At 39.7% G+C, this 13,187-nt stretch overlaps 1 protein-coding gene and 1 long non-coding RNA gene across 4 annotated transcripts in view; one reads left to right on the forward strand and one right to left on the reverse strand.

The window, feature by feature from the left end:
• Positions 1-2,601: 2,601 nt before the first annotated feature.
• Positions 2,602-13,187, forward strand: part of Nup43 (nucleoporin 43kDa) — a 14,459-nt gene continuing 3,873 nt past the window's right edge. The window contains exons 1-6 of the mRNA XM_005390600.2: positions 2,602-2,784; positions 3,065-3,187; positions 4,575-4,652; positions 5,865-6,045; positions 7,870-8,005; positions 8,911-9,062. Of these exons, the coding sequence (XP_005390657.1) occupies positions 2,665-2,784; positions 3,065-3,187; positions 4,575-4,652; positions 5,865-6,045; positions 7,870-8,005; positions 8,911-9,062 (790 nt within the window). The 5' untranslated portion in view covers positions 2,602-2,664. The remainder of the gene's footprint in view (positions 2,785-3,064; positions 3,188-4,574; positions 4,653-5,864; positions 6,046-7,869; positions 8,006-8,910; positions 9,063-13,187) is intronic.
• Positions 8,745-13,187, reverse strand: part of LOC106149193 — a 19,230-nt gene continuing 14,787 nt past the window's right edge. For all 3 annotated transcript variants that reach the window (XR_001235196.1, XR_001235194.1, XR_001235195.1), the window contains exon 4: positions 8,745-9,056. This is a non-coding gene — a long non-coding RNA (uncharacterized LOC106149193). The remainder of the gene's footprint in view (positions 9,057-13,187) is intronic.

A 13,187-nucleotide genomic window follows, 5' to 3' on the forward strand; every position in this document is an offset into this window, starting at 1 on the left:
GGTGCTAGTGGCTGCCGTGGCTGCCCTGCCGCCTCGGGAAAGCCGGCTGAGTCAGCACAGCTGCCTCTGCGTGCCCCTTCCCGAGGCCGCCGCACCGCCTTCGTACTGCGGCTCCGGGCGCAGCGGGTCTCGGGGCTGGCTGCAGCTCCTGTCGCCGAGCGCGGCTGCAGGATGGCAGGGCAGAACTTTGTCGCCGCTGCTGTGGCTCCGCAGTCGCCTCTTGGTCAGGTGTTGCGAGCGGCAGATCTGCTCCTATAGCTGTCCAGATTGTTGGACGGTGGGCTTCCTCCGGCCTGCCTCACCCAACCCTACTGACGGATATTTAGATCGATTGGAGTTAGGCTCCCAGTGATGGAACCGGGATCGTATTAACAGAGCCCAAGGGCAAAGGCCTTCTCTAACCTGAGAACGCGAACCTCCTGTTTTGTGAGGAGCACATCACTGATTAAGCAAAAGACTTTGGGGCCTGGTTTGTTCTCGACTGTAAAGCACAAATTCAGAGTGGAAGACTACCAGGACATGGGGGTGGAGTAGGGAAATAAGCTTTGCTCATCTAGAACAAGACAAACGTAAAGAGCTATGATTGGTTAAAAAATACCACAGTATCCTATGGTAAATCTAATATTCTCCCAATGCAAGTATGCGTTGTCACTTAACCGTAAAATGGGCGCTCTCAGCTCTTCAGAATCACGAGAATCAGAGAGCGCTGCGATCGCATCCAAATTGCTGGCTCCTAGATAGAACTGCAACTGACAGAATCCAGCCATCTTTTAGTCCGGTGAACTTTTAGGAAGGAAATAAAGATGTGCCAAAACAGCTGTGCTGCTACATCAGCATCAATTTCCAAATTCTGTTTCTTAAATTTTTGTCAAATGTGACACAGCCTGCTTGTGGCCCAAAATATACATTACCTATTAATGGTCTGGGACCGTTAATAAACCCACTGGCAAAATAGTTTTTACTTCGATGTTAGGAATGTAATCTGTAGTTTGGGACTCTAATCCATGTTATAGGGACTCTAATCCATGTTTTCCATTCTATGTTTTCTCCGGGAAAACCGCAATAAACCATTTGCTCTTAATTTCTGGATAAAGTCTCTAGACTTCGTGTGTTCTTAGTTGTTTTTCTTGAGTTAGGCCGTTTTATCCATATTTCTTACTTGCATTTCTAGACTGAAACTGCTCCACCTGCACCTAGCCATTTAACTTTAGTTGTGTATGAATAACATCTCTCTGGTGTGAGGGACAAAATGGTAATTGTTGATGAAGTTAGATCCAATCGTTTTTCCTCCATGTCTCAGCCCGTAAATATACAGATTGTAAATTTGAGACTGGCTTTCCCATTTCCACATATTTGGTTACCTACTGAATAAACTTTTTTTTGGATGAAACAACGTTTTAATGATGAGCACACTGCACACAGGCAAAATAAATCTGGTTTGGAAACAGCTTTCCTGTTGAAAAAATAATTGTCTTTAAAGTTGACCTAAATGGATTGTACTACAGGCAGTGCTTCCATAAGCTGTGGTTGTGACATGGCACTACCAGTATCAGATAAAACAATGTATCATGGTCCTTTTTTTGTTTGTTTGTTTGTTTGTTTGTTTGTTTGTTTTTTGGAGACAGGTCTCTCTATGCAGTTCAGGCTGGCCTTGAGCTCACTTTGTAGCCCAGGCTGGTCTCAAACTGGCAGCAATCCTCTTGCCTCAGCCTCCTGAGTGCTGGGATTATAGGTGTGCACCACCACGCCCAGCTTCATGGACGCTTTTGAAGAAACAGCCAACACACTCTTACGAATACCTATAGTGGAAAGGAGATTTAAAGGATAAATCATATTTCTTGTGTTCAATAGGATTTACATTCCAAGGAGAAGGGTGTGCATCAAAAGAACTAATAGGGGCAAAATGTACGTGCCATGAGTGGTCTAGAGAACAAGTGTTGCTTTTAGTTAGATCATCATGACCTAGTGTCCTTAGGAAAAGGTACAGGAAAGACTGCTCCTTGCGGGATGGGCAGGATTCTGAGAGACAGAACTGAATAGGATATTATAATCAACAGCCCAGAAGCAACGTAGAGCACGGATTCGCGGGCTCTTGAAATTAGCACCAAATTAATTCTTAATAAAACGGGCATAGAAGCTAAAATCAGAGTTTTCACAATTCCAGCTCCAGCTTCTGTCTGACAGACTGTCACCTTTATAATCTCCCCCCACTCTTGTGTGTTAATTTTCAAGCAAAGAATTTGTGGTACAAAGAACCAAAGCTTTAGCATAAATTATTAACATTAGTCGAGATACCTCCAATTTAGTTATTTTTAAACGTTTTCTATGCTTCGATATAAAATTACCAAAGTGGTTTCTCTGCATATTGATTTTAACTCTTAAATTTGTTTTACATTGCACAAATACACTGCTTCAGTGTAGCTATCAGATCTGCAAATTAGGAACAGATTTTATTGCACAATGACATAGACCCTATTCAGTGAAGGCTTCTAAGGTTCCCCTATCCCGGTATTAGCCTTGCAGGCGCTAGCTACTGACAAGAATTGGCTCTCTGCAGCCACCGTCTTCACGTGAGGTCCCGTCCAATCAGGGCTGGCGGGAAGGGGTGGGGCCGAGAGGCGCGCGGTGCGCTTCTTGCTGTACTTAAGAGCGTTTGATTTCATCATGGAGAGTATTTGTGCTAAGTTTGTGTCTCAGAAAATCAGCAAAACCCGTTGGCGACCGCTGCCGCCCGGGAGCCTGCAAACCTCGGAGACCTTTGCTACGGGATCTTGGGACAATGAGGTATCCCCGCTCCTGAGTAGCCCCTGGCTTCTCTAGGGCTTCCCGCTCCGTGTCACCGGCGCGCAAACTCACTTTCCTGCTCTTTTCGCTTTTCTTGATCCCCGATCACCTGTCTCGGGCTCAGTTGTCCTTTAACTCGAGATGTACTTCAATCTTGTATCTCGTTTTAAACTCCTACCATATTATCCGTTTAATGTGCTTTTGAAAAACGGCCATAGGAATACAAATTTTACTTTTCAAGAGATGACATCATTTCAAGATAAAACCTTTTGCTTTACAGGACAATTATGTTTCACTGTGGTCTATTGGAGATTTTGGAAATCTGGACTCTGATGGCGGGTTTGAAGGAGACCATCAATTATTGTGCGATATCAGACATGATGGTGATGTCATGGATTTACAGGTAAATCTTAAAATTAAAAAAAAAAAAGATAAATCTGTGTTGTAACTGAAAGGTTTTTTGTTGTTGTTGTTGTTGTTGTTTTTTGAGACCGAGTCTCACTATGTAGTCCAGCCTGGCCTTGAACTCACTATATAGCCAAGGCTGATCTGGAACTCATGTGAATCCTCCTGCCTCAGCCTCCCTAGTACTAGGATTGCAGGCATGTACCAACCATACCCGGCTAGAATTGAGTTTTGAAATCTCCTAAAAACTCCCTAACTAGTAATTAGTACTCCCCCTTTTAAAGCTTCGCTAAAACTTAAAGAACTTAGAATCTCTAAGAAAATCTCAAAGTAGGTCTGGTAGTTCACACCTCTAATTACAGCATTAGCAAGGGACAGGTAGGAGGATCCCTGGGAGTTGAAGGCCCATCCTAGGATACATAGAGAGACCCTGTGTCAGAAAGAAAAAAAGAAAGAAAGGAAGAAAGTCTAAGAAAAGAAACCAGTAGTAAATGAAGGATATGAAATTAAATTTTCAAAGCTGGATGTGGTAGTGGGTGCCTATAGTCCTAGCTACTAGGGAGGCTGAAGCAGAAGGATCTCTTGAAACTAGGACTTTAAGATCAATCTGGGTAACACAAAGATAATTCATCTAAAAAAAATTAAGTTTTCAAGTCCAGGTCTGTGTGACTTCAAAGTCTATGCATTTTACTCTAGAAATCTGTCTATCCCTGGCAATAATACTTTTCTAAATTTTTTTATTGATATTATTGATAATTGACATTACCCTTCATGAAAATAATTTTATTTGTATAGCAGTTTTCAGTTTGAGATCTGTTAACACATTTTACTTGCTAAGCGTCTATCTTTTAATTTTCTCTCATTGCTCAGAGAAAGTCCCCCACCCAAAGTTAAAGGAGGAAAGGTTTGTTTAACTCACAGTTTATAGAGGTTTCAGTCCATAATCGGCTGGCTCCAAAGCAGGGTGGCACATGGCAGAAGGGCACCAGTTCATGACAGCAGAAGACAGCAAAAGCAACAAGGAAGGAGGAGAGACAAGGCTCTTTCTATCCTTTATATGGTAGCCAGTGTAGGATTAGGGCAGTGCCAATCTAATCAGTGGACTAATCAATAATCACCCAACTTTAATCTTTGTAGCACCCTTAATCGTAGCATTGCACTACAAATCAATCTCACAGCCTAGATGGAGCCATCTCAAAAAAAAAACCCTATGACCAACCACATGAAGCTTAGTAGGGGGAAACATCTAGACACAAACCATAACAGCGTGTATAGGCTCTTTTGGTTTGGAAATTTTTATAGGCTTTACCACTAATTAAGTTGAACAAATGGGCTTTTTGCTACTAAAATTTCTGTATCTCTAACAAGAGGAATTTTCTATTTAGTTTTTTGACCAGGAAAGAATTGTAGCTGCTTCATCAACTGGATGTGTAACAGTTTTCCTTCACCATACAAATAACCAGGTAAGAACTTTTGCATGAGAACCGAGTTATACTTTAGTTATTTTTATAAATGGCTTAAAAAAAAAATGTGCTAGGCTGAGAGTATAGCTCAGCAGTGCGGGACCTGCTTGGCAAGTGTGAGGTGCTGAGTTCCGTTCCCAAAGAAAAAAAATGTACTTAAAATTTTGCAAACAATAAAGTGTTAAAACATGAAACAAACCAACTGTGGTGGCAGGTGCCCCAGGCATTCAAGAACCTCAGACTGGAAGATTACTTGAGTCCAGGAGTTGAAAAGCAGTCTGGGCAATATATCACAAATCAATTTTTAAAAAGAAAAGAGTATGTAGTTAATGCTAAGCTATACCCACTGCCGCCTTTTACCCACTCATTGGCAGATTAATTCTAGAACCATGTTTGTGCTTTTATGGAAATTGGGCTTCCCTTAAATAAATTCTATTAATTAGACCTAACAATGTGATACTCTGGTGAGTACTTTTCCTGGAAGTTTTCCTCTTGTGTTTCTATTCTAGTCTTTTGAAGAAAGACAGAGCATCTTCTAGCTCAGATACTATGAAGGAGAACAGGAACAGCTATTTTGCTTCTATGAATAGAACACAGGTCTTAATTAGAAGAGAGGATTCCTTACATGAAGACTGAAGACTTGACTACTTTTTAGTCAAGATGAAATCATCTAGAAGCTGTAGGTACTTATTTTCTAGATGTAGCCCAATTCCTATAAGAATTTATAATCATGGTTTTGAACATTCACCTTCTTTTTTTTGTCTTTTTGAGACAGGGTCTCGCTATGAAGTTCAGGCTGGCCTTGAGCTTACTTGGTAGCCCAGGCTGATCTCGAACTTGCAAGGATCCTCCTGCCTCAGCCTCCCAAATGCTGGGATTACAGGAGTGCACCCCACGCCTGGCCCTGTGAGTTTAATTTAGTATACACAAAGCCTAAAATACAGAGGAGCTAGGCATGGTGGTACATACCTGTAATTCCAGTACTTGGGAAGCTGAGGCAGGAAGATCACTGAGTTCAAGGCCAGTGAGTTCAAGGTCTGCCTGAATTGCATACTGAAACCCTATCTCAAAAAGACACCACCCCCATACAAAGTAGAGAATGAGTTATTTTTCTAAAAGGGTGTGAGAATTTTGAAATAATCTTATTGCAGAAAAGTATTCATTCTTTAGAATTTTGCTTGGATTAATAATATCCTCATTTCTGGTGTCTAGACCTTATCGGTCAACCAGCAGTGGAAGACAGCTCACCACCACACAAAGCCTTACAGTCCTGTCTATAGAGGTGCACCCTGCACAGGTATTGTGTGTGACAACCCAGAAATTGTCACAGTTGGAGAAGATGGTCGAATAAATCTCTTCAGAGTTGACCACAAGGAAGCCGTAAGAACTATAGGTAAGAATATTTCTTTCATCTATCACATCGTGATTCAGTGCTTATGATATGCTGATTAAGTGCCAGATGTTTAAGAGATATAAAAATATACAAGGCAGCATCCCTTTGTCAAGACAGCATGTTAGGCCAGGCATGGTGGCACACAACTGTGATCCCAACAGAGGTTGAGGCAGGAGGATTGCCATGAGTTCAAGGCAACACTATGTTTGTGAGACTAGAGTGAATGGCTTAATTTAATCTGGTCCTGACATGGGTATCAAACCTTGTGGTTTGCCTGAATGCTTTGAATAGAGAGGAATATCTTGGGCCACATATAAAATACACAGTATAGTTAATATAGACACATAACAAGACTTTTTTTTCTTTGTTTTTTTGTTTTGGTTTTTTGAGACATGGTCTCGTTGTGTAGTTCAGCCTGTACTTGAACTCTCTTTGTAACCCAGGGTGGCCTCAAACTCATGTTGATCCTCCTGCTTCATCCTTCTAGGTGCTGGGATTACAGGCATGCATGCACCACCTCACCCAGCTTCTCTTATGTTTTAATACTTTTTATTATAGCATTTTTTTAAAAAGAGGGCAAATAACCTGGGTGTGTTATTGCATAGAGGTGATAGTCCTAAAAGTAATACTAAAAGATGGCACACCAGACAAAGAAAGTAGCATGGAGGCATAGAAAGCTGTACAGAAAATGACAAAAAATACAGTTTGACCAGAGATTAGATATTTACATAGGAGACATGAAAGATGAATCAAGAAAGGTAACTAAGGCCAAGGTATGGTGGCACACACCTGCAGTTCCAGTGTTTGGTAGCCTGAGGCAAGAGGATCACATGTTTGAGCCTAACATGGACAATTTAGAACTTACTGATACCCTGTTTCAAAAAGGGCTGAGGATGTACCTCAAAATCACAGTGGTTACATTTTTGTAGGTAGAAAACTGAGGTATCACTGAAAATTTATGAGTAAGAGAGTGAGTGATATACACCATGTAGAGCTTTAGAAGAATTATTCTAGCAGAATTCTCAATTAGGGCTTCAAATAGTTGCCTAAGAGAATTTCCAACAGTCCACCCACCTAGCCTTCTTGGATCAGAATTTCTAGGTGAGCTCAGGAATTAGTTTTCTGTGTTGTATTAATCCTGAATCACATCAGTTGCTTAATTGTGAAGGGCTCTGGCTGGTGGCATTGTGGACTACTGGCACGAAACAAGTGTGAGTGTATGTTCTGCCCCATAGTTCCAAACACTAACTAGTCAAAGAAAAGGACTGTTTTAACAATCAGGAAGGACTCCACAGAGAACAGGGGATTTGAGAGTAAAGATGAGCAGATTTGGTATGGATCAGCAGGAAAATACGTGATCAGACTGAATCCTGTAGGAATCACTGCGTTTTGACCCATTAGAATAGAAACTCTGGATCAAGGACAAGTGGGAAATAAGATTAGATATAGAGGTGCTTGAAGAACTGTCTCTGAAAGACAGGGTAGCAATCTTAAAAAGAAATACTAGAAGGAATATATGAAAACTCAGTCCTTCATTGAGAAAACAGTTCAGACACACTGCAAGCAATATTTTTCTGTCAGAGGAAAATACCTAAACATGTATGTTACTGTGTATCTTTCCATGGAAATTAAACTGTCTCATGAGAAACTTTACATTTCAATCAATGGTGTGGAAGTAAAACTCAATATTAGAGCTTTTGCCTAGCATGGAAAGTTCAAACCCCAGCACTGAAAAAAAAAATTTCAGCCGATAGGTGGAATATGTCTTAAGATTTTCTTGGAAAAAGAGCAGCCATTAACACACTACCACTTTTTAACTTGCAGACAATGCAGATAGTAGTACACTCCATGCTGTAACTTTCCTTCGAACTCCTGAGATTGTTACAGTAAATTCAATTGGACAATTAAAAATATGGGATTTCAGACTACAAGGAAACGAGCCCGCTCAGATATTATCACTGTAAGTATCAATTTGTAACTTCAGTAATGTAATGCAAAATTTTTTCAATTGTTTATCGTAACTGACTTTAAAACCATATTGTATTTTAATCACATCATAAGAATGATACTTGATTAAATTTAATACAGCAAGTGTAGCATGATGGCCTTGGTACATCCATGGTTCATTTAGTAATAATTTGTTGTATTGACTCAGGCTTTATCTTTGAAGTTTATTACTAAGGGAGAACTTGTTTCTGTCCATCAAATGAATGTGTTGATAGTAAAATATGTGCTAAATGTGATGGGGGAAAAATACCATTCAGCATATTTCTTCTGAACAGAAATTCCCCTATGTGGACTTGCCACCTTTGCTCCCTTTAAAAATAAACAAATAAATAAAATGTGTCATTCTAGGGGGAGAAAAAAGTTATATAGCCAGGCCTGTTAGTAATCGCAGCACTCGGAAGCCTGAGGCAGGTGGATTACTGTGAGTTCACCCTGGCCTGGGCTACATAAGCAAGTTCAAGGCAACCTGAACTACATAGTGAGACCCTGTCTCAAAAAAAAAAAAAAAAAAAGAAGTTATGTAAACTAAGCACACAATATGGTAATAATAAAGAACTCTACTAGAGTTAACAAATTTTATTAAAGCCTAAGAAATGGAGATATGCTTTATACATCTTAATCAGGTTATCTTGCTTCTTATGTTTTTCAGATTGAAGAGAGAATGAATGATTTCATCCTTTAATTCCAAAACATTTTTAGTTTATATTTTAATGTAGCTCATTTGTTGGCATCATTAAGATTTATTAGCTCCAGCTACATAATTATCATTTGGTTACTACAGTCAGACATATTTCTTGGGTTGGGCAAGGACAAACTCTACTTTACAATCTATTTGACATTACTGTCTCTCTCAAACAGGAATGGTGACCGAGTGCCACTCCACTGTGTTGACCGACATCCCAACCAGCAGCATGTTGTAGCTACAGGTGGCCAGGACGGAATGCTGAGTATTTGGGACGTTAGACAAGGCACTATGCCTGTATCTCTGCTGAAGGCTCATGAAGCTGAAAGTAAGTATTGTGGACAAGCACAAGATTATTATTGGATAAAACATGTGACTTAAGCACTTTTGCATAAGGATACATGTGAATCACCTTATATACAACTTTTAGTGTCTGAATTGCATAAATTTAATCCCTTTTTATGTAACATTTAGATTCTTCAACATATTTTGTTATTATACCCAAAACTACAGTAAATATCAGTATCTATTTATCTTCATGCACTTAGTTTCCTAGGATAAGTTTTTGGATATAGAATGGATAGGCCAAACTTTTGCATAATTTAAAGAAAACTTTGTTAATATATGTTTGCTGTATATAATGATTATATTGATCATGGGGAGTTGGTACAGACGCAACACATTTTAATTCCTTCTGTGTGGCTCTTCCTCCCCATTTGCAACATATCTGTCACCCTGTTTTCTGTTACCTTTTATTTTGCTCTTTAATTTATATATTCTTTGGATATATGATATAGGAGAAATCATGCAGTATTTAAGATTTTGTCTCTAGTTTTAACTAACATTATGGTCTCAAGGTGCATCCATTTCCCTACAAATGATTTAAAGTCTCTCTCACAGCAAAGTAGTACTCTATTGTCTATAAATACCACATTTTCTTTACCCACTCACCTATTGATGGACATATAAGCTGCTTCCGAGGTTTAGCTGTTATTGAATTGTGCTGCTATAAACATGAGTGCGAATATCTCGTTGTAATGTGATGCTCTTAACTCTTTGAGGAAGATAGCTAGATGCAAAGAGTTGGGTCAAATAGAATTTCTATTTTTAGTGTTTTAGGCTATCCGTACTGATAATCATAATGGCTGTACTAGTTTACACTCCCACCGATAATGTAGAAGGGTTCTTTTTTCTCTCACAGCCTTACCAGCATTTGTTAGTATTAGATTTCTTGATGATAACCATTTTTCTGGAGTAAGATGGAATCTCAGTATTGTTTTAATTTGCATTTCTCTAATGACCAGAGGTGGTGAATGTTTTTCCATGTATTTATTGGCCATTTATACTTCTTCCAGGAAGTGTCTACTGATTTCAGAGGCTCATTTTTCAATTGGTTCATTTATTTTGGGAGGGCCTAATTTTTTGGAGTCTTTACATATTCTAATATTAGTCCTCAGACAAAGTATAGCTAGCAAAATTTTTTTTCATCTGTAGATTGTCTTCACTCTGTCGGTTGATTCCTTTGCTGTGGTCCCATTTATCAACCCTTTGTTGTTCTTTGTACAGTGGGGTTCTGTTCAGAACGCCCTTGCCTGTGCCTGTCTTCAAGCCAGTTAAATGTTTCTGTTTTAATGTTTAGATCATTAATCCATTTTGATTTAATTTAGTATGTGGTGAGAGATACGGGTCCAGATTCAATCTTCTACATGTATATAGCCAGTTTTCTCAGCAGCATTTGCTAAAGAGGCCATCTTTCCTCAGCATATGTTTTTGCCCCTTTGTCAAAGATGAGATGGCTGTATGTGACTGGAGTTATTTCTATATCCTCTTCTGTTCCATTGATCTGTATGTCTCTTTTGTGCAAGTTCTACTTTTGCATAATTTTAAAGCTATAACACATGGTGTCATATTGTCCTACATAAAAATACCAGTTGATATTGCTATACTTAAGTGTGCGAACGTTCTCTTTCTCATGGAAATGCATTCAATTGTTTTTTGATGTTTACTAATCTTTTAATAAGAGGAATAATAGCTATATAGGCTATTGTCATGTGAAAATGGAATATATTTTTATAAATGGGAAGGGGTATGGTTCTAGAGATTTAACTGAGGGCATTATATATGCTAAGCACATATCACCACTGAGCTACATCCCTTGTTCCTGGATTAAACTTTTAAATTCTGATTTCAAAAAAGTTTATATTAAACTCTGCTTGTATAAAAGAACAAGAAAGCAAACATTGAACCAATATTACAACTTCTGATTAAATAAATTTCACATTATTTCCTTGAAAGGAAAAATGACTATTAAGATTATATTAAAGAAAACGGGGGGCTGGGGATTTAGCTCAGTGGCACAGCACCTGCCTGGCAAGCCCAAGGTTGTGAGTTCGATTCCCAGTACTGGAGAAAAACCAAAACAAAAACAAACAAAAAAAGAAACTACAACAACAAAAAAAAAGAAAATGGGGTGTGGTGGTGCACACCTGTAATCCCAGTACTCAGGAGGCTGAGGCTGGAGGATCACCATGAGTTCGAGGCCAGCCTCACCTACATAGTGAGAGCCTGTCTCAAAACAACAAAAACAAGCTGGGCGTGGTGGCGCACACCTGTAATCCCAGCACTCGTGAGGCTGAGCAGGAGGATCGTTGCAAGTTCAAGACCAGCTTTTCCCAGGTATAGCTATGCCAGACAACAAGAGAAGAAGAGAAAGCATGCCCTTCGAGATTCTGATGCTGACCAACCTGGAGGTAGACTTACAAACTCTCAATTCTCCTACCAATCCCTGTTAACTGCCAACCTGTATTAAGCAATGCACACAAATAAGTGGCTTGTCGGGTATCATTTTTAATTTTTAAAACATAGAGGTTTGTTTTTCTTTTTTCTATTTTTTTTTTGTTGTTGATGTTATCAGGAGTCAAACTCAGGACCTTGCACAAACCAGGCAGGCACTGTGCCACTGAGCTATATCCTGGCCCTGTTTTCTAATTTGAAAATAAATCCATAAAAATGTCTATTTGAGGCCAGGGATATAACTCAGTTGCACGGCACCTGCCTGGCAAGTGCAAGGTCCTGAGTTCAATTCCTGGTACCAAAAAAAAAAAATCCATTTGGGCAGTCTATGGCTCTTCAAGCTGTTTTGTTTCACTTTGTTTTAAGGAACAGTGTAAACATGCTCCCCAAGAATTTCCCCAAAATACATTCTTCTGCTGAGGAAGGTGACTTTTTTTTGTGCTTTGTGGCATGTTACTTAATTGTGGTAACTGTCAGAATGAAGACGTGCCAATCATTTTGTATGCCAGGCATTAGACACTTTCTGTGCTGATTCTTTAAAATGATCTGGCCCAAGGGCTGGGGATTTAGCTCAGCGGCACAGCACCTGCCTGGCAAGCACAAGGTCATGAGTTTGGCTCCTGGTACCAGAAAAAAAACAAAACAAAACAAGAAAATGATCTGGCCCAAACTCATAGAACCCTTGCTCACTGACTACCTGTTTTATCTAATGCTGCCGGTAACTTCCTGGGGAGCCCTGGCCAGTCAGTGCCTCCCAGATACCTGTGGACACACTAAGTTCCCTTAGAGCTGGGGTGACAGTCCACTATGGCTTCTTCGAAACACTTCATCTGAAATTGGATCCAGATTCTTGGAACTTCTACAAATTTTGATTTTCCAGGAACTGGTTGCTATTTCTGTGATACAGGCCAGAAGTATCCAGAGTGCTGGCATAAGCAAGTATTGGATTCTGCCTCTCAGAAATTCATTTGTTAAAGAAAAAGAAATTTATCTGTATATTTGTCTTATAGTTTCTTTTCTCAGTCTCTCCAATAATATAGTCTTCATCTATTAATGACATAGTAACTGGAAATAAAACAACTTTCCAATTTTTAAAAAAAGTCTTTTCATTATCATCCATGATCATTCTTTTCTATATACATGTAATAGGTCAACCCAAGTGTGATGGCACATGCCTGTAATCCCAACTACTCAGAAGGCTAATGCAGGAGTATCAAAAGTTTGAGGCCAATTTGGGCAATTTAATGAGACCCTGTAATAATTTAAAAAAATAATAATAAGGGAGATGGGTGTGGTGGCACACACCTGTAATAACAGCACTCAGGAGGCTGAGGCAGGAGGATTGCTGTGAGTTGGAGGCCAATCTGGGCTGAATAGTGAGTTTGAGACCAGGCTGAACTACATAGCAAGACTGTGTCTCAAAAAACCAAAATAATAATAATGCTAATAATAATAATAATAATAATAGTCTGGGGGCTGGGATTTAGCTCAGCGGCACAGCGCCTGCTTGGCAAGCGCAAGGTCATGAGTTCAGTTCCCAGTACCGGAAAAACACCGCCCCCCCCAAATAAACAGGGGGCTAGGGATTTAGCTCAGCGGCACAGTGCCTGCCTGGCAAGCGCTAGGTCATGAGTTCAATTCCCGGTACCGGAAAAAAGCC

Source organism: Chinchilla lanigera, unplaced genomic scaffold (assembly GCF_000276665.1).
Source record: "Chinchilla lanigera isolate Chin_1 unplaced genomic scaffold, ChiLan1.0 scaffold00038, whole genome shotgun sequence".
NCBI lineage: Eukaryota > Metazoa > Chordata > Mammalia > Rodentia > Chinchillidae > Chinchilla > Chinchilla lanigera.